The sequence below is a fragment of the Bombina bombina genome, chromosome 9, assembly GCF_027579735.1.
Source record: "Bombina bombina isolate aBomBom1 chromosome 9, aBomBom1.pri, whole genome shotgun sequence".
Classification (NCBI taxonomy): Eukaryota; Metazoa; Chordata; class Amphibia; order Anura; family Bombinatoridae; genus Bombina; species Bombina bombina.
The window spans coordinates 66,426,052-66,450,595 of record NC_069507.1 but is presented as its reverse complement, the minus strand read 5'-3'; the positions used below and the strand labels follow the sequence as shown (position 1 = coordinate 66,450,595).

General features: G+C 41.7%; 1 protein-coding gene and 1 pseudogene across 1 annotated transcript in view; both read left to right on the top strand.

Annotated features, from left to right (window-relative positions):
- The window catches only part of ERCC6 (ERCC excision repair 6, chromatin remodeling factor), a 119,518-nt gene that overhangs the window by 76,199 nt on the left and 18,775 nt on the right, over positions 1-24,544 (top strand). Inside the window, exon 17 of the mRNA XM_053692191.1 lies at positions 18,361-18,506. Within this exon, the coding sequence (XP_053548166.1) occupies positions 18,361-18,506 (146 nt within the window). The remainder of the gene's footprint in view (positions 1-18,360; positions 18,507-24,544) is intronic.
- On the top strand, positions 4,507-4,625 carry LOC128640621 (uncharacterized; annotated as a pseudogene).

Sequence of the window (24,544 nt, the reverse complement as noted above, 5' to 3'; positions counted from 1 at the left end):
TTCGTCCCTTTCGTAGAAACGGACCAGCCCAAAGTGCTACGTCCTCTAAGCAAGAGGGTAATACTTCTCAAGCCAAGCCAGCTTGGAGACCAATGTAAGGCTGGAACAAGGGAAAGCAGGCCAAGAAACCTGCCACTGCTACCAAGACAGCATGAAATGTTGGCCCCCGATCCGGGACCGGATCTGGTGGGGGGCAGACTCTCTCTCTTCGCTCAGGCTTGGGCAAGAGATGTTCTGGATCCTTGGGCGCTAGAAATAGTCTCCCAAGGTTATCTTCTGGAATTCAAGGGACTTCCCCCAAGGGGGAGGTTCCACAGGTCTCAGTTGTCTTCAGACCACATAAAAAGACAGGCATTCTTACATTGTGTAGAAGACCTGTTAAAAATGGGAGTGATTCATCCTGTTCCATTAAGAGAACAAGGGATGGGGTTCTACTCCAATCTGTTTATAGTTCCCAAAAAAGAGGGAACGTTCAGACCAATCTTAGATCTCAAGATCTTAAACAAGTTTCTCAAGGTTCCATCGTTCAAGATGGAAACCATTCGAACTATTCTTCCTTCCATCCAGGAAGGTCAATTCATGACCACGGTGGATTTAAAGGATGCGTATCTACATATTCCTATCCACAAGGAACATCATCGGTTCCTAAGGTTCGCATTCCTGGACAAACATTACCAGTTCGTGGCGCTTCCTTTCGGATTAGCCACTGCTCCAAGGATTTTCACAAAGGTACTAGGGTCCCTTCTAGCTGTGCTAAGACCAAGGGGCATTGCTGTAGTACCTTACTTGGACGACATTCTGATTCAAGCGTCGTCCCTTCCTCAAGCAAAGGCTCACACGGACATTGTCCTGGCCTTTCTCAGATCTCACGGATGGAAAGTGAACGTGGAAAAGAGTTCTCTATCCCCGTTAACAAGGGTTCCCTTCTTGGGAACAATAATAGACTCCTTAGAAATTAGGATTTTTCTGACAGAGGCCAGAAAAACAAAGCTTCTAGACTCTTGTCGGATACTTCATTCCGTTCCTCTTCCTTCCATAGCTCAGTGCATGGAAGTGATCGGGTTGATGGTAGCGGCAATGGACATAGTTCCTTTTGCGCGCATTCATCTAAGACCATTACAACTGTGCATGCTCAGTCAGTGGAATGGGGACTATACAGACTTGTCTCCGAAGATACAAGTAAATCAGAGGACCAGAGACTCACTCCGTTGGTGGCTGTCCCTGGACAACCTGTCACAAGGGATGACATTCCGCAGACCAGAGTGGGTCATTGTCACGACCGACGCCAGTCTGATGGGCTGGGGCGCGGTCTGGGGATCCCTGAAAGCTCAGGGTCTTTGGTCTCGGGAAGAATCTCTTCTACCGATAAATATTCTGGAACTGAGAGCGATATTCAATGCTCTCAAGGCTTGGCCTCAGCTAGCGAGGGCCAAGTTCATACGGTTTCAATCAGACAACATGACAACTGTTGCGTACATCAACCATCAGGGGGGAACAAGGAGTTCCCTAGCGATGGAAGAAGTGACCAAAATCATTCTATGGGCGGAGTCTCACTCCTGCCACCTGTCTGCTATCCACATCCCAGGAGTGGAAAATTGGGAAGCGGATTTTCTGAGTCGTCAGACATTGCATCCGGGGGAGTGGGAACTCCATCCGGAAATCTTTGCCCAAGTCACTCAGCTGTGGGGCATTCCAGACATGGATCTGATGGCCTCTCGTCAGAACTTCAAAGTTCCTTGCTACGGGTCCAGATCCAGGGATCCCAAGGCGGCTCTAGTGGATGCACTAGTAGCACCTTGGACCTTCAAACTAGCTTATGTGTTCCCGCCGTTTCCTCTCATCCCCAGGCTGGTAGCCAGGATCAATCAGGAGAGGGCGTCGGTGATCTTGATAGCTCCTGCGTGGCCACGCAGGACTTGGTATGCAGATCTGGTGAATATGTCATCGGCTCCACCTTGGAAGCTACCTTTGAGACGAGACCTTCTTGTTCAGGGTCCGTTCGAACATCCGAACCTGGTTTCACTCCAGCTGACTGCTTGGAGATTGAACGCTTGATCTTATCGAAGCGAGGGTTCTCAGATTCTGTTATCGATACTCTTGTTCAGGCCAGAAAGCCTGTAACTAGAAAGATTTACCACAAAATTTGGAAAAAATATATCTGTTGGTGTGAATCTAAAGGATTCCCTTGGGACAAGGTTAAGATTCCTAAGATTCTATCCTTCCTTCAAGAAGGATTGGAAAAAGGATTATCTGCAAGTTCCCTGAAGGGACAGATTTCTGCCTTGTCTGTGTTACTTCACAAAAAGCTGGCAGCTGTGCCAGATGTTCAAGCCTTTGTTCAGGCTCTGGTTAGAATTAAGCCTGTTTACAAACCTTTGACTCCTCCTTGGAGTCTCAATTTAGTTCTTTCAGTTCTTCAGGGGGTTCCGTTTGAACCCTTACATTCCGTTGATATTAAGTTATTATCTTGGAAAGTTTTGTTTTTAGTTGCAATTTCTTCTGCTAGAAGAGTTTCAGAATTATCTGCTCTGCAGTGTTCTCCTCCTTATCTGGTGTTCCATGCAGATAAGGTGGTTTTACGTACTAAACCTGGTTTTCTTCCAAAAGTTGTTTCTAACAAAAACATTAACCAGGAGATTATCGTACCTTCTCTGTGTCCGAAACCAGTTTCAAAGAAGGAACGTTTGTTGCACAATTTGGATGTTGTTCGCGCTCTAAAATTCTATTTAGATGCTACAAAGGATTTTAGACAAACATCTTCCTTGTTTGTTGTTTATTCTGGTAAAAGGAGAGGTCAAAAAGCAACTTCTACCTCTCTCTCTTTTTGGATTAAAAGCATCATCAGATTGGCTTACGAGACTGCCGGACGGCAGCCTCCCGAAAGAATCACAGCTCATTCCACTAGGGCTGTGGCTTCCACATGGGCCTTCAAGAACGAGGCTTCTGTTGATCAGATATGTAGGGCAGCGACTTGGTCTTCACTGCACACTTTTACCAAATTTTACAAGTTTGATACTTTTGCTTCTTCTGAGGCTATTTTTGGGAGAAAGGTTTTGCAAGCCGTGGTGCCTTCCATTTAGGTGACCTGATTTGCTCCCTCCCTTCATCCGTGTCCTAAAGCTTTGGTATTGGTTCCCACAAGTAAGGATGACGCCGTGGACCGGACACACCTATGTTGGAGAAAACAGAATTTATGTTTACCTGATAAATTACTTTCTCCAACGGTGTGTCCGGTCCACGGCCCGCCCTGGTTTTTTTAATCAGGTCTGATAATTTATTTTCTTTAACTACAGTCACCACGGTACCATATGGTTTCTCCTATGCAAATATTCCTCCTTAACGTCGGTCGAATGACTGGGGTAGGCGGAGCCTAGGAGGGATCATGTGACCAGCTTTGCTGGGCTCTTTGCCATTTCCTGTTGGGGAAGAGAATATCCCACAAGTAAGGATGACGCCGTGGACCGGACACACCGTTGGAGAAAGTAATTTATCAGGTAAACATAAATTCTGTTTTTTGGCTACTTGGACGACATTGATGCCCCCGTCATTGTCAACCCTTGGAAGTTTAGTAAACTTGATCTTGCCTGTGATGTTCCTTTCTTCAGGGCAGGTTCTAGAAGTGCTGTGACTTTTTTTATAGGAGTAGGAAAAGCTAGGGTTACATTTCTCTCTGTCTCCAGTCCTTTTAAGGTTTCTCCTGTTGCTGACTCCTTAAAATGCACCGTGTCATAAGTAGAAGGGGACTTTTCTACCATTGTGAAAAGTATCTAGAGGTTTTATTGTTCTTTTAGAGCAATGCCTTGTCTTATTAGACTTTCTGTACTAGCTGCCGGACATTGAGGCTGCAGTCTTGGCAGCTGAGTAAGCTACCTGTGGTTTAGTGGTACAGCTTAGGCTTTATAATTCTGCATTTGCAGTTCAACTCTTATTTTTCCTCCTAATCAACGCTTCTGGCGTCTCCTTTTAAGGTTGAGACCTTGTTGGGACTTGGTCTAGCAGAATTATCATCTGACTGTAAGGGTGAAAGAGATTTTTTTTTCTACCACATGTCAAGAGAGTAAGACTGAGTGATAGTTTCCTTTTCCCTTTTTTGCTTAGTCTTGCCTTTTGGAGTCCAATCCAAGATTTCCTCCCAGGGACAGATTTCTCTATCTAGGGTTTCTGCAATCCAGGTTTGATGAGAGGCTTTCCTTGAACTGGATGTTCAGGATCTTCCTCTCTGGGAGTGACATTCACAGTCCCAGTTTGGGAACAGGATCTAGGTTTTTACCTCACGTAACTCGGATTCTGACCTTCATTCTCGAGTTTCTGAGTTTTTGTCATCCTAGACAGATTTTTAGGTCTTGGGATATTGCAAGGGTTTTTTTCTGGACAATATATAGTTCAGGTGTCATACTTCGAATTAACTCTCTCTTTTAAGAGATCTTGTCCAATCTTCTTTCCCAGGGAGGGGAAATGAATCTGGAGTAGGGGTCCCTTGTTCCATCCACAAGGGTCATTATTTGGGTTTACCGCCACTATACCCTGAATGCACCCGATTCCGTCTGATCTCGGAAGTTATGCAGGGTCAGGACTGGTCAGTACCTGAATGGGAGACCGCCTGGGAACACCAGGGGCGGTATGCTTGGTCCTTAATAGATTCTCTATTTAGGTGAAGACTTTTCTTCTCTCTGGTCTGTCTGTTCAACAGCGAGCCCTAGTGGTCCGGTAGCTAGCTTAGTCTCGTTGCAACCTGTAGATTGGGAGTTCGGATCTAGCTACAGCTGATTTCCTCGCTTTTAAGTGATTCGATATAGGAGGGAATTGGTCTAATGGTTCCCATAGACATCATTCCCTTTGCTATTTTACATAGAAGGGAGATTTTTCAGATCTGTCTCAAAAGATAGTTCTAGATCAGTCATGAGACTCTCTCCTGTAGTATTTTTTCAAGGGTATCTATCTCAGGGCGCGTGCTTCTGGAGATATTCCTAGGTGATGTGTCCGATGCCAATCTGCTGGGCTAGTAAGCTGTCTGGGTCTTGTTTAAGGATTATGGACTCGGAAGTGTCTACTCTACTCTCCTGTTTAACACCTTGGAGTAGAGAGCGATTTGCAATGCTCTGATTACTTGGACTTTTGGCCTCAGTCTTCCTTAGCTTGGTTCCAGTTGGATATTATCACCTCATTGGTTTATTTAAACCACCAGGGTGGAACTAGGGGTTTCTTAGCCATGTAGGAGGTGATTTGGATTGTTCAGTGGGCGGAAGCTCACAATTGCTGTCCTCCGTTTTTCAAGGGTGGACAATTGGCTTCTGAACAGACAGACAGATTTTTCATCCCGGGGAGTGGGTCCTCTGCCGGAGGTGTTTTCTAGGTAAACCCTCAGATGGGGGGTCCGGAGGTTGCTTCTTAAGGGGGTTTCGACAGGACGCCAAGTTTCCAAGTTATGGTTCTCGGTCAAGTGATCCACTGACCGCCCTGATAGATGCTGGCGTTTTTCTTGGAATTAAGTCTGGCATACCTGTTTTCTCTGTTTGTTTGCCTTACACGAGTCATTGCTCGTATTCAACAGGAGAGAGCGGTGGTGTTTCTATTAGCCTCTGCGTGACCTCGCAGGACCTGGTATGCAGACTTAGTGGTAATGTCATCTCTCCACTTTGGAGACTGTCTCTGAGGAAGGACCTTCTGAGCAGGGTCCCTTCCTTCATCTAAATCTCGTTTCTCTGATGCTGCCTGCTTGGAGATTGAACGCTCCGTTTTGTCTAAGCATGGGTTTTCTGAGTCGGTCATTGAGACCATGACTCAGGCTTGCTGGCCAGTTTCTAGAAGTTTTGTCATAGATTATGGTGTACTTATCTTTTTTGGTGAGAAGTCAGGATTCCTAGATTTTGGTCCTGTCTCCAGGATATCTGGAGAAGGGTTTGTCAGTCAGTACCCTGAAGGGTCAGGTTTCTGCATTGTCTATTTTTGTTACATAAGTACATAAGTATCTAGTGGACGTGCCAAATGTGCATTCTTTTTGTCAGGCCCTGGTCGGAAACAGGCTTGTGTTTAAGTCAGTTGCTCCACCTTGGAGTCTAACCTTGTTCTTAAAGTTTTGCGACAGGCTCTGTTTGAGCCTTTTCATTCCATAGATATTCATTTGTTATCTTGGAAGACTATCTCTCTGCTCAGAGTTTTGGAATTCTCCGCTTGGCAGTGTGATTCACCTTATCTTATCTTTCTTGCCGATGTACTTTTTTTGTACTAACTTAGGTTTTCTTTCTAAGTTGTTTCGGATAGGAAAATTTTCAGGAAATTGTTGTTCCTTCTCTGTTATAGTCCTCCTTCACATAAGGAACGTTGGTGGCACAACTTGGATGATGTGCATGCTCTTATTTTCTATCTTCAGGCGACTAAAAATTTTCGTCTGTTTGTTTCTCTGGGAATTGTAAAGGTCAGAAAGCTTCTGCTACTTTTCTTCCCCTTTGGTGAGAAGTATTATTGGTTTGGTTTATGAGACTGCTGAACAGCAGCCCCCTGAGAGAATTACAGCTCATTCCATTAGGGCTGTCTCTGCTTCTTGGGTTTTCAAGAATGAAGCTTCTGAGGAACAGATTTGCAAGACTGCAACTTGGTCTTCTTTGCATAATTTTTAAAAAAATTCCAGATTTTATGTTTTTATCTCGGCTGAGGCTTCTTTTGGGAGAAAGGTGCCTTCTGTTTAGGTTGCCTGTCATGTCCCTCCCTTATCATCTGTGTCCTCTAGCTTGGGTATTGACTCCCAACAGTAATTGATGATGATCCGTGGACTCACCGTGTTGTTAGAAAGAAAATGAAATTTATGCTTACGTGATAAATGTATTTATTTCTTGACACGGTGAGTCCACGGCCCGCCCTGTTTTTCAGACAGTTTTTTTGGTATATAAACCTCAAACACCTCTTCACCTTGTTACTTTCTTTCTCTCCTTTCCCTTGGTCAAATAACTGGGGTTTGTGGGAAGGGAAGTGATACTTAACAACTTTGCTGTGGTGCTCTTTGCCCTCCTCCTGCTGGCCAGGAGTGATATTCCCAACAGTAATTGATGATTATCCGTGCACTCACCGTGTCAAGAAAGAAAGAAATTTATCAGGTAAGCATACATTTTGTTTTTCCAGTATAATTTGCATACAAATTTTACGTATTTGATAAAATACGATTTTTGGAGAACAATTTTGTTACGTTTTTTTGTTACAGTTTATTTCTGCGTGAATAGTTTAATTATTTTGTATGAAGTTAAAATTACGATTTTTGTTGTGTACTTTTGTAATGTATGCATCTCCTTCCCATACGAAAATGCAGTATACGCCTGTTTTCAGGGTAAAAAGTGGCTTTAGATCAATCCTGTTATTTTGGATCCTATGTGGAATTAATAGTCTTTTTTTAATATATGTATCAGTTGAAAGTTTTGCATTGTGTACATTTTAGATCATTCCACCAGGGACCTTTAGATTGGGCCCTATGTAACTATAGTAAGCCAGCCAAGAAAATGTGTATAAATATGTAGTGATTGTTTTAAAAAAACAAACAGGCAAAGATAAAATTCTAAACGTTGTGTTGACTAAAGAGCTCTAAAAAGGGATGTGGGGAAGTTTGAACAAATTTCTGCTTTTTTAGTTGAGTAGTTTTATGTCCCTCTAGAGCAGAGGCGTTAAAAACAAAACTGTTGTACACCCTAGGGAGTATGTAAGCGGTCTTGCATTTCCTTTTGCCATGGAAAAAGATATTCATTTTCTCCAACATAGGTGTGTCCGGTCCACGGCGTCATCCTTACTTGTGGGATATTCTCCTCCCCAACAGGAAATGGCAAAGAGCCCAGCAAAGCTGGTCACATGATCCCTCCTAGGCTCCGCCTACCCCAGTCATTCTCTTTGCCGTTGTACAGGCAACATCTCCACGGAGATGGCTTAGAGTTTTTTAGTGTTTAACTGTAGTTTTTATTATTCAATCAAGAGTTTGTTATTTTGAAATAGTGCTGGTATGTACTATTTACTCAGAAACAGAAAAGAGATGAAGATTTCTGTTTGTATGAGGAAAATGATTTTAGCAACCGTCACTAAAATCCATGGCTGTTCCACACAGGACTGTTGAGAGCAATTAACTTCAGTTGGGGGAACAGTGTGCAGTCTCTTGCTGCTTGAGGTATGACACATTCTAACAAGACGATGTAATGCTGGAAGCTGTCATTTTCCCTATGGGATCCGGTAAGCCATGTTTATTACGATCGTAAATAAGGGCTTCACAAGGGCTTATTAAAACTGTAGACTTTTTTTGGGCTAAATCGATTCATTATTAACACATATTTAGCCTTGAGGAATCATTTTATCTGGGTATTTTGATATAATAATATCGGCAGGCACTGGTTTAGACACCTTATTCTTTAGGGGCTTTCCCAAAGCATAAGCAGAGCCTCATTTTCGCGCCGGTGTTGCGCACTTGTTTTTGAGAGGCATGGCATGCAGTCGCATGTGAGAGGAGCTCTGATACTTAGAAAAGACTTTCTGAAGGCGTCATTTGGTATCGTATTCCCCTTTGGGCTTGGTTGGGTCTCAGCAAAGCAGATACCAGGGACTGTAAAGGGGTTAAAGTTCAAAACGGCTCCGGTTCCGTTATTTTAAGGGTTAAAGCTTCCAAATTTGGTGTGCAATACTTTTAAGGCTTTAAGACACTGTGGTGAAAATTTGGTAAATTTTGAACAATTCCTTCATGTTTTTTCGCAATTGCAGTAATAAAGTGTGTTCAGTTTAAAATTTAAAGTGACAGTAACGGTTTTATTTTAAAACGTTTTTTGTACTTTGTTATCAAGTTTATGCCTGTTTAACATGTCTGAACTACCAGATAGACTGTGTTCTGAATGTGGGGAAGCCAGAATTCCTATTCATTTAAATAAATGTGATTTATGTGATAATGACAATGATGCCCAAGATGATTCCTCAAGTGAGGGGAGTAAGCATGGTACTGCATCATTCCCTCCTTCGTCTACACGAGTCTTGCCCACTCAGGAGGCCCCTAGTACATCTAGCGCGCCAATACTCCTTACTATGCAACAATTAACGGCTGTAATGGATAATTCTGTCAAAAACATTTTAGCCAAAATGAACACTTATCAGCGTAAGCGCGGCTGCTCTGTTTTAGATACTGAAGAGCATGACGACGCTGATAATAATATTTCTGAAGGGCCCCTAACCCAGTCTGATGGGGCCAGGGAGGTTTTGTCTGAGGGAGAAATTACTGATTCAGGGAACATTTCTCAACAGGCTGAACCTGATGTGATTGCATTTAAATTTAAGTTGGAACATCTCCGCATTCTGCTTAAGGAGGTATTATCCACTCTGGATGATTGTGACAAGTTGGTCATCCCAGAGAAACTTTGTAAAATGGACAAGTTCCTAGAGGTGCCGGGGCTCCCAGAAGCTTTTCCTATACCCAAGCGGGTGGCGGACATTGTTAATAAAGAATGGGAAAGGCCCGGTATTCCTTTCGTCCCTCCCCCCATATTTAAAAAATTGTTTCCTATGGTCGACCCCAGAAAGGACTTATGGCAGACAGTCCCCAAGGTCGAGGGAGCGGTTTCCACTTTAAACAAACGCACCACTATACCCATAGAGGATAGTTGTGCTTTCAAAGATCCTATGGATAAAAAATTAGAAGGTTTGCTTAAAAAAATGTTTGTTCAGCAAGGTTACCTTCTACAACCAATTTCATGCATTGTCCCTGTCGCTACAGCCGCATGTTTTTGGTTCGATGATCTGATAAGAGCGGTCGATAGTGATTCTCCTCCTTTGGAGGAGATTATGGACAGAATCAATGCTCTCAAATTGGCTAATTCTTTCACCCTAGACGCCACTTTGCAATTGGCTAGGTTAGCGGCTAAGAATTCTGGGTTTGCTATTGTGGCGCGCAGAGCGCTTTGGTTGAAATCTTGGTCGGCTGATGCGTCTTCCAAGAACAAGCTACTTAACATTCCTTTCAAGGGGAAAACGCTGTTTGGCCCTGACTTGAAAGAGATTATCTCTGATATCACTGGGGGTAAGGGCCACGCCCTTCCTCAGGATCGGCCTTTCAAGGCAAAAAATAAACCTAATTTTCGTCCCTTTCGTTGAAACGGACCAGCCCAAGGTGCTACGTCCTCTAAGCAAGAGGGTAATACTTCTCAAGCCAAGCCAGCTTGGAGACCAATGCAAGGCTGGAACAAGGGAAAGCAGGCCAAGAAACCTGCCACTGCTACCAAGACAGCATGAAATGTTGGCCCCCGATCCGGGACCGGATCTGGTGGGGGGCAGACTCTCTCTCTTCGCTCAGGCTTGGGCAAGAGATGTTCTGGATCCTTGGGCGCTAGAAATAGTCTCCCAAGGTTATCTTCTGGAATTCAAGGGACTTCCCCCAAGGGGGAGGTTCCACAGGTCTCAGTTGTCTTCAGACCACATAAAAAGACAGGCATTCTTACACTGTGTAGAAGACCTGTTAAAAATGGGAGTGATTCATCCTGTTCCATTAAGAGAACAAGGGATGGGGTTCTACTCCAATCTGTTCATAGTTCCCAAAAAAGAGGGAACGTTCAGACCAATCTTAGATCTCAAGATCTTAAACAAGTTTCTCAAGGTTCCATCGTTCAAGATGGAAACCATTCGAACTATTCTTCCTTCCATCCAGGAAGGTCAATTCATGACCACGGTGGATTTAAAGGATGCGTATCTACATATTCCTATCCACAAGGAACATCATCGGTTCCTAAGGTTCGCATTCCTGGACAAACATTACCAGTTCGTGGCGCTTCCTTTCGGATTAGCCACTGCTCCAAGGATTTTCACAAAGGTACTAGGGTCCCTTCTAGCTGTGCTAAGACCAAGGGGCATTGCTGTAGTACCTTACTTGGACGACATTCTGATTCAAGCGTCGTCCCTTCCTCAAGCAAAGGCTCACACGGACATTGTCCTGGCCTTTCTCAGATCTCACGGATGGAAAGTGAACGTGGAAAAGAGTTCTCTATCCCCGTCAACAAGGGTTCCCTTCTTGGGAACAATAATAGACTCCTTAGAAATGAGGATTTTTCTGACAGAGGCCAGAAAAACAAAGCTTCTAGACTCTTGTCGGATACTTCATTCCGTTCCTCTTCCTTCCATAGCTCAGTGCATGGAAGTGATCGGGTTGATGGTAGCGGCAATGGACATAGTTCCTTTTGCGCGCATTCATCTAAGACCATTACAACTGTGCATGCTCAGTCAGTGGAATGGGGACTATACAGACTTGTCTCCGAAGATACAAGTAAATCAGAGGACCAGAGACTCACTCCGTTGGTGGCTGTCCCTGGACAACCTGTCACAAGGGATGACATTCCGCAGACCAGAGTGGGTCATTGTCACGACCGACGCCAGTCTGATGGGCTGGGGCGCGGTCTGGGGATCCCTGAAAGCTCAGGGTCTTTGGTCTCGGGAAGAATCTCTTCTACCGATAAATATTCTGGAACTGAGAGCGATATTCAATGCTCTCAAGGCTTGGCCTCAGCTAGCGAGGGCCAAGTTCATACGGTTTCAATCAGACAACATGACAACTGTTGCGTACATCAACCATCAGGGGGGAACAAGGAGTTCCCTAGCGATGGAAGAAGTGACCAAAATCATTCTATGGGCGGAGTCTCACTCCTGCCACCTGTCTGCTATCCACATCCCAGGAGTGGAAAATTGGGAAGCGGATTTTCTGAGTCGTCAGACATTGCATCCGGGGGAGTGGGAACTCCATCCGGAAATCTTTGCCCAAGTCACTCAGCTGTGGGGCATTCCAGACATGGATCTGATGGCCTCTCGTCAGAACTTCAAAGTTCCTTGCTACGGGTCCAGATCCAGGGATCCCAAGGCGGCTCTAGTGGATGCACTAGTAGCACCTTGGACCTTCAAACTAGCTTATGTGTTCCCGCCGTTTCCTCTCATCCCCAGGCTGGTAGCCAGGATCAATCAGGAGAGGGCGTCGGTGATCTTGATAGCTCCTGCGTGGCCACGCAGGACTTGGTATGCAGATCTGGTGAATATGTCATCGGCTCCACCTTGGAAGCTACCTTTGAGACGAGACCTTCTTGTTCAGGGTCCGTTCGAACATCCGAATCTGGTTTCACTCCAGCTGACTGCTTGGAGATTGAACGCTTGATTTTATCGAAGCGAGGGTTCTCAGATTCTGTTATTGATACTCTTGTTCAGGCCAGAAAGCCTGTAACTAGAAAGATTTACCACAAAATTTGGGAAAAAATATATCTGTTGGTGTGAATCTAAAGGATTCTCTTGGGACAAGGTTAAGATTCCTAGGATTCTATCCTTCCTTCAAGAAGGATTGGAAAAAGGATTATCTGCAAGTTCCCTGAAGGGACAGATTTCTGCCTTGTCGGTGTTACTTCACAAAAAACTGGCTGCTGTGCCAGATGTTCAAGCCTTTGTTCAGGCTCTGGTTAGAATTAAGCCTGTTTACAAACCTTTGACTCCTCCTTGGAGTCTCAATTTAGTTCTTTCAGTTCTTCAGGGGGTTCCGTTTGAACCCTTGCATTCCGTTGATATTAAGTTATTATCTTGGAAAGTTTTGTTTTTAGTTGCAATTTCTTCTGCTAGAAGAGTTTCAGAATTATCTGCTCTGCAGTGTTCTCCTCCTTATCTGGTGTTCCATGGAGATAAGGTGGTTTTACGTACTAAACCTGGTTTTCTTCCAAAAGTTGTTTCTAACAAAAACATTAACCAGGAGATTATCGTACCTTCTCTGTGTCCGAAACCAGTTTCAAAGAAGGAACGTTTGTTGCACAATTTGGATGTTGTTCGCGCTCTAAAATTCTATTTAGATGCTACAAAGGATTTTAGACAAACATCTTCCTTGTTTGTTGTTTATTCTGGTAAAAGGAGAGGTCAAAAAGCAACTTCTACCTCTCTCTCTTTTTGGATTAAAAGCATCATCAGATTGGCTTACGAGACTGCCGGACGGCAGCCTCCCGAAAGAATCACAGCTCATTCCACTAGGGCTGTGGCTCCCACATGGGCCTTCAAGAACGAGGCTTCTGTTGATCAGATATGTAGGGCAGCGACTTGGTCTTCACTGCACACTTTTACCAAATTTTACAAGTTTGATACTTTTGCTTCTTCTGAGGCTATTTTTGGGAGAAAGGTTTTGCAAGCCGTGGTGCCTTCCATTTAGGTGACCTGATTTGCTCCCTCCCTTCATCCGTGTCCTAAAGCTTTGGTATTGGTTCCCACAAGTAAGGATGACGCCGTGGACCGGACACACCTATGTTGGAGAAAACAGAATTTATGTTTACCTGATAAATTACTTTCTCCAACGGTGTGTCCGGTCCACGGCCCGCCCTGGTTTTTTTAATCAGGTCTGATAATTTATTTTCTTTAACTACAGTCACCACGGTACCATATGGTTTCTCCTATGCAAATATTCCTCCTTAACGTCGGTCGAATGACTGGGGTAGGCGGAGCCTAGGAGGGATCACGTGACCAGCTTTGCTGGGCTCTTTGCCATTTCCTGTTGGGGAGGAGAATATCCCACAAGTAAGGATGACGCCGTGGACCGGACACACCGTTGGAGAAAGTAATTTATCAGGTAAACATAAATTCTGTTTTTATTAGTACAAATACATAAATAATAACAATATGTTTAACCCTTTGATGACCAAGCTAAATTGTCTACATCAGAACAACGTTCCTATGTAAACAAATTGAAATCCCACAATCGTGCATGCGATTGTGAGATTTCAATGATGGCATAGGGTCAGGGGGCGTCCCTATGACGCAAGGTACGCCCAACATGACCCGATCCCATTCAGGAAGCGCTTCAGTACAGCCAAACGGATAGGACGTTCCATGCCGTTCTAACTGCGCTAAAGCCCCGGCGCAGTTAGGATGCCATGGAACGTCCTAATGTCGGGAAGGGGTTAAGTAGAATACACCTACAACAATTGCTTGGAAATTAATCAATAATCTAACATTCACATGTACAGTGCACAAGATCAATACAACTAGTATTGGTTGCTGTAGACTAGTGGTTTAGGGAATTTCTGGGGTGTTGCACAGAATTTAGGGGTGAATGTTAGTTATTCCAAATTACTTCTATTACTTTTCTTTAAGTGTAATCTTTATTAATCTTGTAGGTTAGTTACACACATTATGTAGTGTAGACACCTCATAATTCCTAGCACTTTCTTTTATTAATCCTATTAGATTACATTATGTAATTTATTGGAATATATTTTTTGTACAAAATGATGTAAAAGGTTTTGCTAAACAAAAAAAAAATGTTGGGAGCCATTATTGTAGGTCTCAGAGCAGTTTATATTTTTCTTATTTTATTCAACCAAAAGCAATGAACATGCCACTTTCAGTGATTTCCATTGCTTGCTTCTGTGATTTACACTCGTAGGCAATAATGCAATTGAGGGGTATTTAGGAGGCTTTTTGTCTTTGGTGCTTTCGTTCAAAGTTAGAGGTTGGAAGAGGTAAGTTATGCGTCTTTAATGAGTCAAAATTACACATTGCATCCTAGGTGGTTATTACTCCATATCATAAAAATATGTAAAAAAAAAAAAACAAATAGTCTCAAAAAAGCAGAATTAATTATGTAACTGACTACTAAAAAATTTCACGCTCATAAATCTTTAATATATAATGTTTTTAATACTAGTTTTACCAAAATGGTTTAAATGTCAAGCTTTCCATCTAAAATAAAAAGTATACATACTAGTAATAGACCATTTTTAACTTAATAAATGTGTGATTGTAGATAGATAAATTGATAGATATTTATTTAAATTAGACATGTGCATTCGAATCCTTCATTAGGATCCGAATGTGGAAGAAAGCAGCTACTCGTGACATTCGTCTCTTTTCAGAGCTGGATTTATTCTTGTTAAAGTTCAACACACGAAGATCTGTGGCTATCCAGATCTTAGTGTGTTGAACTTTCATAAGAATAAATCTTTCTTCAAAAAGAGCCGAATGCCACAAGCAGCCACCTCCTTCTGCGTTCTGATCCTAATGAAGGATCCAAATGCACATCAGATAGATAGACAGACAGACTGATATACACAAATGCATAAAAAAATATATATGTATGTATGTTTCTGAAGGTATAACCTCAAGATGGTTAAAAAAAAACTGTTAGCCGTGTCTCTCTTGAAAAAAATTATTTTCTACATGAATATTTGCTAAAGTTTTTAAATTGTGTGGTAATTTAAATAAGATATGTTTTCACTGTTCTAAAGAATGTATCTTAAAAAATATTTTAAGATGTATATATGTGCTTTGTATAAACCCCCAAATCTGCTGATTACATTTATATATATATATATATATATATATATATATATATATATATATATATATATATATATATATATATATATATATATATATATATATATATAAAAAAGAACACTTTGTAAGTAAGTAGCGCACACATAGACTTTAGCAATATAATTTCAAAAGGTACCTGTATACCACTCACTGTCCGGTAACACGCTGGGGAGCAATTGGCTCAGGGTGTATGGAGATCTGCAGCTGTGGAGACTGAGCCGGTCTGTAGTCAGCGTCTGAGTAAATAGAATATATTCCAATGGATTGTCCCCACTTGTAGCGCAAAAAATCTCTCTCCAAAGAAAAGTAAAACTTCCTTTATTGTAGTAACAAAAGTAAAAACATGACAGCCTACACACGACTGTAATAAAGCACTTAATGTAAAAACACAGTGTCAGTGATCTGAACCACATGCAGACATGTTTCGTGCAGTTGCGCACTTGATCACTGCTTGAAAGCAATCCTGATCACACCTGCTTTATAGCACTTTTCTTAAAGAGACATTTGTAAATGTTAGACACTGTGTGCTTGAACTCTCTCTTTACTGCCTATCCTTTGTTGAAGAACATGTTTCAAAAAGTTATTTAATACATTTGCAGAAATTTTTTTCTCTTCTACATGTATATTAATAATAATATGATGTTAACTTTTATATATTAAGAATTTTTTCTCTTCTACATGTATATTAATAATATGATGTTAACTTTTATACATTAAAAATTACCTTATGTCTTTGCCTCATTTCTCATAAGTATATCTTATACCACTAGATAAAATTGCAGTCTTTCAACTGTAGTACTTTGATGTAATTTATATATGACACTATGTGTCATACAAAAAATGTTAAATTTATTTCTAGAGTAAGGTTTAGAGTTTACAATATATGTAAAAATAATTTATTGTTTAAGACTTATATGATGGCCATATATTATTTCTCCCCTTTTCCTTATCTAAAAGAAAAGCTGTTGTGTATATATTAATTCACAAAAAGATCCAGGTCTCTACGCATATTGAGACCTAATGGATTACATGTTTTTAATGTGAAAATCCAGAAGACTTCACGTTTGTTAAGTTTATCTTCTCTGTCTCCTCCTCGTTTCCATAGAGGAACATGATCTATACCTTGAATTTTTAATAAAGACACATCTGAATTATGTTGACTTTTAAAATGTCTCGACACTGGTGTGTCGGTGTCATCATCCTCTATTGATCTGAGGTGCTGAAGAAACCTATCTTTAATGCTACGCTTGGTTTTACCTACATAGTTAATTTTACAGAGATCACACGTAAGTAAATATACTACATGTGTAGTTGAACAATTTATGTAATACTTAATTTTATAGTCTTGCTGGGTAGCAGATGAAGAAAAAGTATCGCCCTCAATGACATGGTTACAAGTTTTACATATATTTCTCCTGCATCTAAAGAATCCCTTTCTCTCTTTTAGCCAGCATTTATTGTGTTTTATTGGAAGATTAGATGGAGAGAGGTAGTTTGAAAGTGTTTTTCCTCTTTTGGGTATAATATCTACACCCTCTTCCATTATAAAATAGTGGTATAAGATATACTTATGAGAAATGAGGCAAAGACATAAGGTAATTTTTAATGTATAAAAGTTAACATCATATTATTAATATACATGTAGAAGAGAAAAAATTCTTAATATATAAAAGTTAACATCATATTATTATTAATATACATGTAGAAGAGAAAAAAATTTCTGCAAATGTATTAAATAACTTTTTGAAACATGTTCTTCAACAAAGGATAGGCAGTAAAGAGAGAGTTCAAGCACACAGTGTCTAACATTTACAAATGTCTCTTTAAGAAAAGTGCTATAAAGCAGGTGTGATCAGGATTGCTTTCAAGCAGTGATCAAGTGCGCAACTGCACGAAACATGTCTGCATGTGGTTCAGATCACTGACACTGTGTTTTTACATTAAGTGCTTTATTACAGTCGTGTGTAGGCTGTCATGTTTTTACTTTTGTTACTACAATAAAGGAAGTTTTACTTTTCTTTGGAGAGAGATTTTTTGCGCTACAAGTGGGGACAATCCATTGGAATATATATATATATATATATATATATATATATATATATATATATATATATATATATATATATATATATATATATATATATATATATACAAGGCTTGATACACGGCTCAAAATGCAAAAACTTCAGAAACATTTTGGAACTCTTTACCATTAAATACAAAATACAGAAGCCTGTGGTATTTAAGTGATAAGGATTTAATAGAAAAAGCATATGTTTTCTAAAAATATCTCAAAACAACAACAAGTATTGGCGCACATCCAAACACTTAAGTCCACATAATTATAACATATTTATATATGCTGCAAAAAAATATTTTTGCGTGCTAAATATTCTAAAAATTGTTAAAATAAAATTTGGATCATTGTCACGCAATATTATTAACATATATTTATGCTGCAAAAAATTTTTTGCCTGTATGCTGCAAAATTTTTAAATAAAGTTGGGATCTTAGTCACATAATATGGCCATATTCTTCTAAGCCAGTCACCACTTACAAGGTGTCCCAAAATAGACTGGTCCTAACACTAATCAGTTTAGCTTTGCTGGGCTGAGTCATTCAATTCTAATATTCAAATACAGAATTCCAACACTGCAGTACTATGTCTCAAACTATGCACAGAATGAAACTTCCTAGCTTTATATATATATATATATATATATATATATATATATATATATATATATATATATATATATATATATCACAATCACATTGGAACACACCTGGGCAGGGTGGTGTGCTTTAACCAAATGGATTTGGTCAGCTCCCTATTTAAGAAATACAACAACAAGGGGATTTGGTTAAGCACACCAAAAAACATTTAATATATTAGCGCACTTTCATCAGAAAGAAAAAAAAAAAAAGAAATCCATACACATTAAAGTAAACAAAGAAATAAAACATTCTTAAGCAGACGCAACACAAATGATTGTACCCACAGTCTCTAATTACATTTTCCTCTCTCCACAGGCAAATCTTCAAGCAATTCCTTACTAACCGTATCCTTAAAGATCCGAAACAGAGGCGTTTTTTTAAATCCAATGACCTATTTGAGCTGTTCACCTTAAGTAGCCCGGACCCCAGCCAAGGCACTGAAACCAGCGCCATTTTTGCAGGTATTGTAGGCATGCAGAGTCAGTGAGACTGTTTTTTAACTAATTCAATACTGGGAATTTCCAAGAAAAACGTTCTCGAAATACATGAGAATTTTAAGCATTTTCGCTATCACTCCATTTAAACAGAAATAGTGCCTTGCTTTTTAATTTACCTATCAAATCTATATTGGTCTTATAGCGCAGTCTTGCCACTCGTTATTTTTAGCAGACAAGCCCTTAACGACCAACGACCTACATGGTACGTTGCAGTCTTTAAGGGGTTAAGATACTTTTTAGTTAACTTCTATTATCAAATTTACTATGTTCTCTTGGTATCCATTTTTCAAAAACATACTTGGGCTCATGGGCAACAGCAGCACACTTCTGGGAGCTAGCTGGTAATTAGTGGCTATGCACATATTCCTCTTGTCATTGGCTCACCAGATGTGTTTGGTTAAGACCCAGTAGTGCATTGCTGTTCTGGAGCGGAGTTTAAGTATGCTTTCATCCCCCTTTTGCAGGGATTAAATACATAGGGGTTGATCACAATCATTTAGAAAAGTAATTGAATAAACTTTTCAAAAGGATTGTCATTAACCCCACTATTAAATACAAGCAATAGTGCAATAATAGCATGCTCAAATATGTTATGCGCACTTGTATGTCCCTTTAAAGGGACACTAAACCCAATTTCTCCAACATAGGTGTGTCCGGTCCACGGCGTCATCCTTACTTGTGGGATATTCTCTTCCCCAACAGGAAATGGCAAAGAGCCCAGCAAAGCTGGTCACATGATCCCTCCTAGGCTCCGCCTACCCCAGTCATTCTCTTTGCCGTTGTACAGGCAACATCTCCACGGAGATGGCTTAGAGTTTTTTAGTGTTTAACTGTAGTTTTTCATTATTCAATCAAGAGTTTGTTATTTTCAAATAGTGCTGGTACGTACTATTTACTCAGAAACAGAAAAGAGATGAAGAATTCTGTTTGTATGAGGAAAATGATTTTAGCAACCGTAACTAAAATCCATGGCTGTTCCACACAGGACTGTTGAGAGCAATTAACTTCAGTTGGGGGAACAGTTTGCAGTCCTTTGCTGCTTGAGGTATGACACATTCTAACAAGACGATGTAATGCTGGAAGCTGTCATTTTCCCTATGGGATCCGGTAAGCCATGTTTATTACGATTGTAAATAAGGGCTTCACAAGGGCTTATTTAGACTGTAGACTTTTTTTGGGCTAAATCGATTGATATTAACACTTATTTAGCCTTGAGGAATCATTTATTCTGGGTATTTTGATATAATAATATCGGCAGGCACTGTTTTAGACACCTTATTCTTTAGGGGCTTTCCCAAAGCATAGGCAGAGTCTCATTTTCGCGCCGGTGTTGCGCACTTGTTTTTGAGAGGCATGGCATGCAGTTGCATGTGAGAGGAGCTCTGATACTTATAAAAGACTTCTGAAGGCGTCATTTGGTATCGTATTCCCCTTTGGGTTTGGTTGGGTCTCAGCAAAGCAGATACCAGGGACTGTAAAGGGGTTAAAGCTTAAAACGGCTCCGGTTCCGTTATTTTAAGGGTTAAAGCTTCCAAAATTGGTGTGCAATATTTTCAAGGCTTTAAGACACTGTGGTGAAAGTTTGGTGAATTTTGAACAATTCCTTCATGTTTTTTCGCAATTGCAGTAATAAAGTGTGTTCAGTTTAAAATTTAAAGTGACAGTAACGGTTTTATTTCAAAACGTTTTTTGTACTTTCTTATCAAGTTTATGCCTGTTTAACATGTCTGAACTACCAGATAGACTGTGTTCTGAATGTGGGGAAGCCAGAATTCCTATTCATTTAAATAAATGTGATTTATGTGATAATGACAATGATGCCCAAGATGATTCCTCAAGTGAGGGGAGTAAGCATGGTACTGCATCATTCCCTCCTTCGTCTACACGAGTCTTGCCCACTCAGGAGGCCCCTAGTACATCTAGAGCGCCAATACTCCTTACTATGCAACAATTAACGGCTGTAATGGATAATTCTGTCTAAAACATTTTAGCCAAAATGAACCCTTGTCAGCGTAAGCGTGGATGCTCTGTTTTAGTTACTGAAGAGCATGACGACGCTGATATTAATATCTCTGAAGGGCCCCTAACCCAATCTGAGGGGGCCAGGGAGGTTTTGTCTGAGGGAGAAATTACTGATTTAGGGAACATTTCTCAGCAGGCTGAATCTGATGTGATTACATTTAAATTGGAACATCTCCGCATTTTGCTTAAGGAGGTATTATCCACTCTGGATGATTGTGAAAATTTGGTCATCCCAGAGAAACTATGTAAAATGGACAAGTTCCTAGAGGTGCCGGGGCTCCCAGAAGCTTTTCCTATACCCAAGCGGGTGGCGGACATTGTTAATAAAGAATGGGAAAGGCCCGGTATTCCTTTCGTCCCTCCCCCCATATTTAAAAAATTGTTTCCTATGGTCGACCCCAGAAAGGACTTATGGCAGTCAGTCCCCAAGGTCGAGGGAGCGGTTTCTACCTTAAACAAACGCACCACTATTCCCATAGAGGATAGTTGTGCTTTCAAAGATCCTATGGATAAAAAATTAGAAGGTTTGCTTAAAAAGATGTTTGTTCAGCAGGGTTACCTTCTACAACCCATTTCATGCATTGTCCCTGTCACTACAGCCGCATATTTCTGGTTTGATGAACTGATTAAGGTGCTCGATAGTGACTCTCCTCCTTATGAGGAGATTATGGACAGAATCAATGCTCTCAAATTGGCTAATTCTTTCACTCTAGACGCCTCTTTGCAATTGGCTAAGTTAGCGGCTAAGAATTCTGGGTTTGCTATTGTGGCGCGCAGAGCGCTTTGGTTGAAATCTTGGTCGGCTGATGCGTCTTCCAAGAACAAGCTACTAAACATTCCTTTCAAGGGGAAAACGCTGTTTGGTCCTGACTTGAAAGAGATTATCTCTGATATCACTGGGGGTAAGGGCCACGCCCTTCCTCAGGATCGGCCTTTCAAGGCAAAAAATAGACCTAATTTTCGTCCCTTTCGTAAAAACGGACCAGCCCAAGGTGCTACGTCCTCTAAGCAAGAGGGTAATACTTCTCAGGCCAAGCCAGCTTGGAGACCAATGCAAGGCTGGAACAAGGGAAAGCAGGCCAAGAAACCTGCCACTGCTACCAAGACAGCATGAAATATTGGCCCCCGATCCGGGACCGGATCTGGTGGGGGGCAGACTCTCTCTCTTCGCTCAGGCTTGGGCAAGAGATGTTCTGGATCCTTGGGCGCTAGAAATAGTCTCCCAGGGTTATCTTCTGGAATTCAAGGGACTTCCCCCAAGGGGGAGGTTCCACAGGTCTCAGTTGTCTTCAGACCACATAAAAAGACAGGCGTTCTTACATTGTGTAGAAGACCTGTTAAAAATGGGAGTGATTCATCCTGTTCCATTAAGAGAACAAGGGATGGGGTTCTACTCCAATCTGTTCATAGTTCCCAAAAAAGAGGGAACGTTCAGACCAATCCTAGATCTCAAGATCTTAAACAAATTTCTCAAGGTCCCATCGTTCAAGATGGAAACCATTCGAACTATCCTTCCTTCCATCCAGGAAGGTCAATTCATGACCACGGTGGACTTAAAGGATGCGTATCTACATATTCCTATCCACAAGGAACATCATCGGTTCCTAAGGTTTGCATTCCTGGACAAACATTACCAGTTCGTGGCGCTTCCTTTCGGATTAGCCACTGCTCCAAGGATTTTCACAAAGGTACTAGGGTCCCTTCTAGCGGTGCTAAGACCAAGGGGCATTGCAGTAGTACCTTACCTGGACGACATTCTGATTCAAGCGTCGTCCCTCCCTCGAGCAAAGGCTCACACGGACATCGTCCTGGCCTTTCTCAGATCTCACGGCTGGAAAGTGAACGTGGAAAAGAGTTCTCTATCCCCGTCAACAAGGGTTCCCTTCTTGGGAACAATTATAGATTCCTCAGAAATGAGGATTTTTCTAACAGAGGCCAGAATAACAAAGCTTCTGGACTCTTGTCGGATTCTTCATTCCGTTCCTCTTCCTTCCGTAGCTCAGTGCATGGAAGTGATCGGGTTGATGGTAGCGGCAATGGACATAGTTCCTTTTGCGCGCATTCATCTAAGACCATTACAACTGTGCATGCTCAGTCAGTGGAATGGGGACTATACAGACTTGTCTCCAAAGATACAAGTAAATCAGAGGACCAGAGACTCACTCCGTTGGTGGCTGTCCCTGGACAACCTGTCACAAGGGATGACATTCCGCAGACCAGAGTGGGTCATTGTCACGACCGACGCCAGTCTGACGGGCTGGGGCGCGGTCTGGGGATCCCTGAAAGCTCAGGGTCTTTGGTCTCGGGAAGAATCTCTTCTACCGATAAATATTCTGGAACTGAGAGCGATATTCAATGCTCTCAAGGCTTGGCCTCAGCTAGCAAGGACCAAGTTCATACGATTTCAATCAGACAACATGACGACTGTTGCGTACATCAACCATCAGGGGGGAACAAGGAGTTCCCTAGCGATGGAGGAAGTGACCAAGATTATTCTATGGGCGGAGTCTCACTCCTGCCACCTGTCTGCTATCCACATCCCGGGAGTGGAAAATTGGGAAGCGGATTTTCTGAGTCGTCAGACATTGCATCCGGGGGAGTGGGAACTCCATCCGGAAATCTTTGCCCTAGTCACTCAGCTGTGGGGCATTCCAGACATGGATCTGATGGCCTCTCGTCAGAACTTCAAAGTTCCCTGTTACGGGTCCAGATCCAGGGATCCCAAGGCGGCTCTAGTGGATGCACTAGTAGCACCTTGGACCTTCAAACTAGCTTATGTGTTTCCGCCGTTTCCTCTCATTCCCAGGCTGGTAGCCAGGATCAATCAGGAGAGGGCGTCGGTGATCTTGATAGCTCCTGCGTGGCCACGCAGGACTTGGTATGCAGATCTGGTGAATATGTCATCGGCTCCACCTTGGAAGCTGCCTTTGAGACGAGACCTTCTTGTTCAGGGTCCGTTCGAACATCCGAATCTGGTTTCACTCCAGCTGACTGCCTGGAGATTGAACGCTTGATTTTATCGAAGCGAGGTTTCTCAGATTCTGTTATCGATACTCTTGTTCAGGCCAGAAAGCCTGTAACTAGAAAGATTTACCACAAAATTTGGAAAAAATATATCTGTTGGTGTGAATCTAAAGGATTCCCTTGGGACAAGGTTAAGATTCCTAGGATTCTATCCTTCCTTCAAGAAGGATTGGAAAAAGGATTATCGGCAAGTTCCCTGAAGGGACAGATTTCTGCCTTGTCGGTGTTACTTCACAAAAAGCTGGCAGCTGTGCCAGATGTTCAAGCCTTTGTTCAGGCTTTGGTTAGAATTAAGCCTGTTTACAAACCTTTGACTCCTCCTTGGAGTCTCAATTTGGTTCTTTCAGTTCTTCAGGGGGTTCCGTTTGAACCCTTACATTCCGTTGATATTAAGTTATTATCTGGAAAGTTTTGTTTTTAGTTGCAATTTCTTCTGCTAGAAGAGTTTCAGAATTATCTGCTCTGCAGTGTTCCCCTCCTTATCTGGTGTTCCATGCAGATAAGGTGGTTTTACGTACTAAACCTGGTTTTCTTCCGAAAGTTGTTTCTAACAAAAACATTAACCAGGAGATTATCGTGCCTTCTCTGTGTCCGAAACCAGTTTCAAAGAAGGAACGTTTGTTGCACAATTTGGATGTTGTTCGCGCTCTAAAATTCTATTTAGATGCTACAAAGGATTTTAGACAAACATCTTCCTTGTTTGTTGTTTATTCAGGTAAAAGGAGAGGTCAAAAAGCAACTTCTACCTCTCTCTCTTTTTGGATTAAAAGCATCATCAGATTGGCTTACGAGACTGCCGGACGGCAGCCTCCCGAAAGAATCACAGCTCATTCCACTAGGGCTGTGGCTTCCACATGGGCCTTCAAGAACGAGGCTTCTGTTGATCAGATATGTAGGGCAGCGACTTGGTCTTCACTGCACACTTTTACCAAATTTTACAAGTTTGATACTTTTGC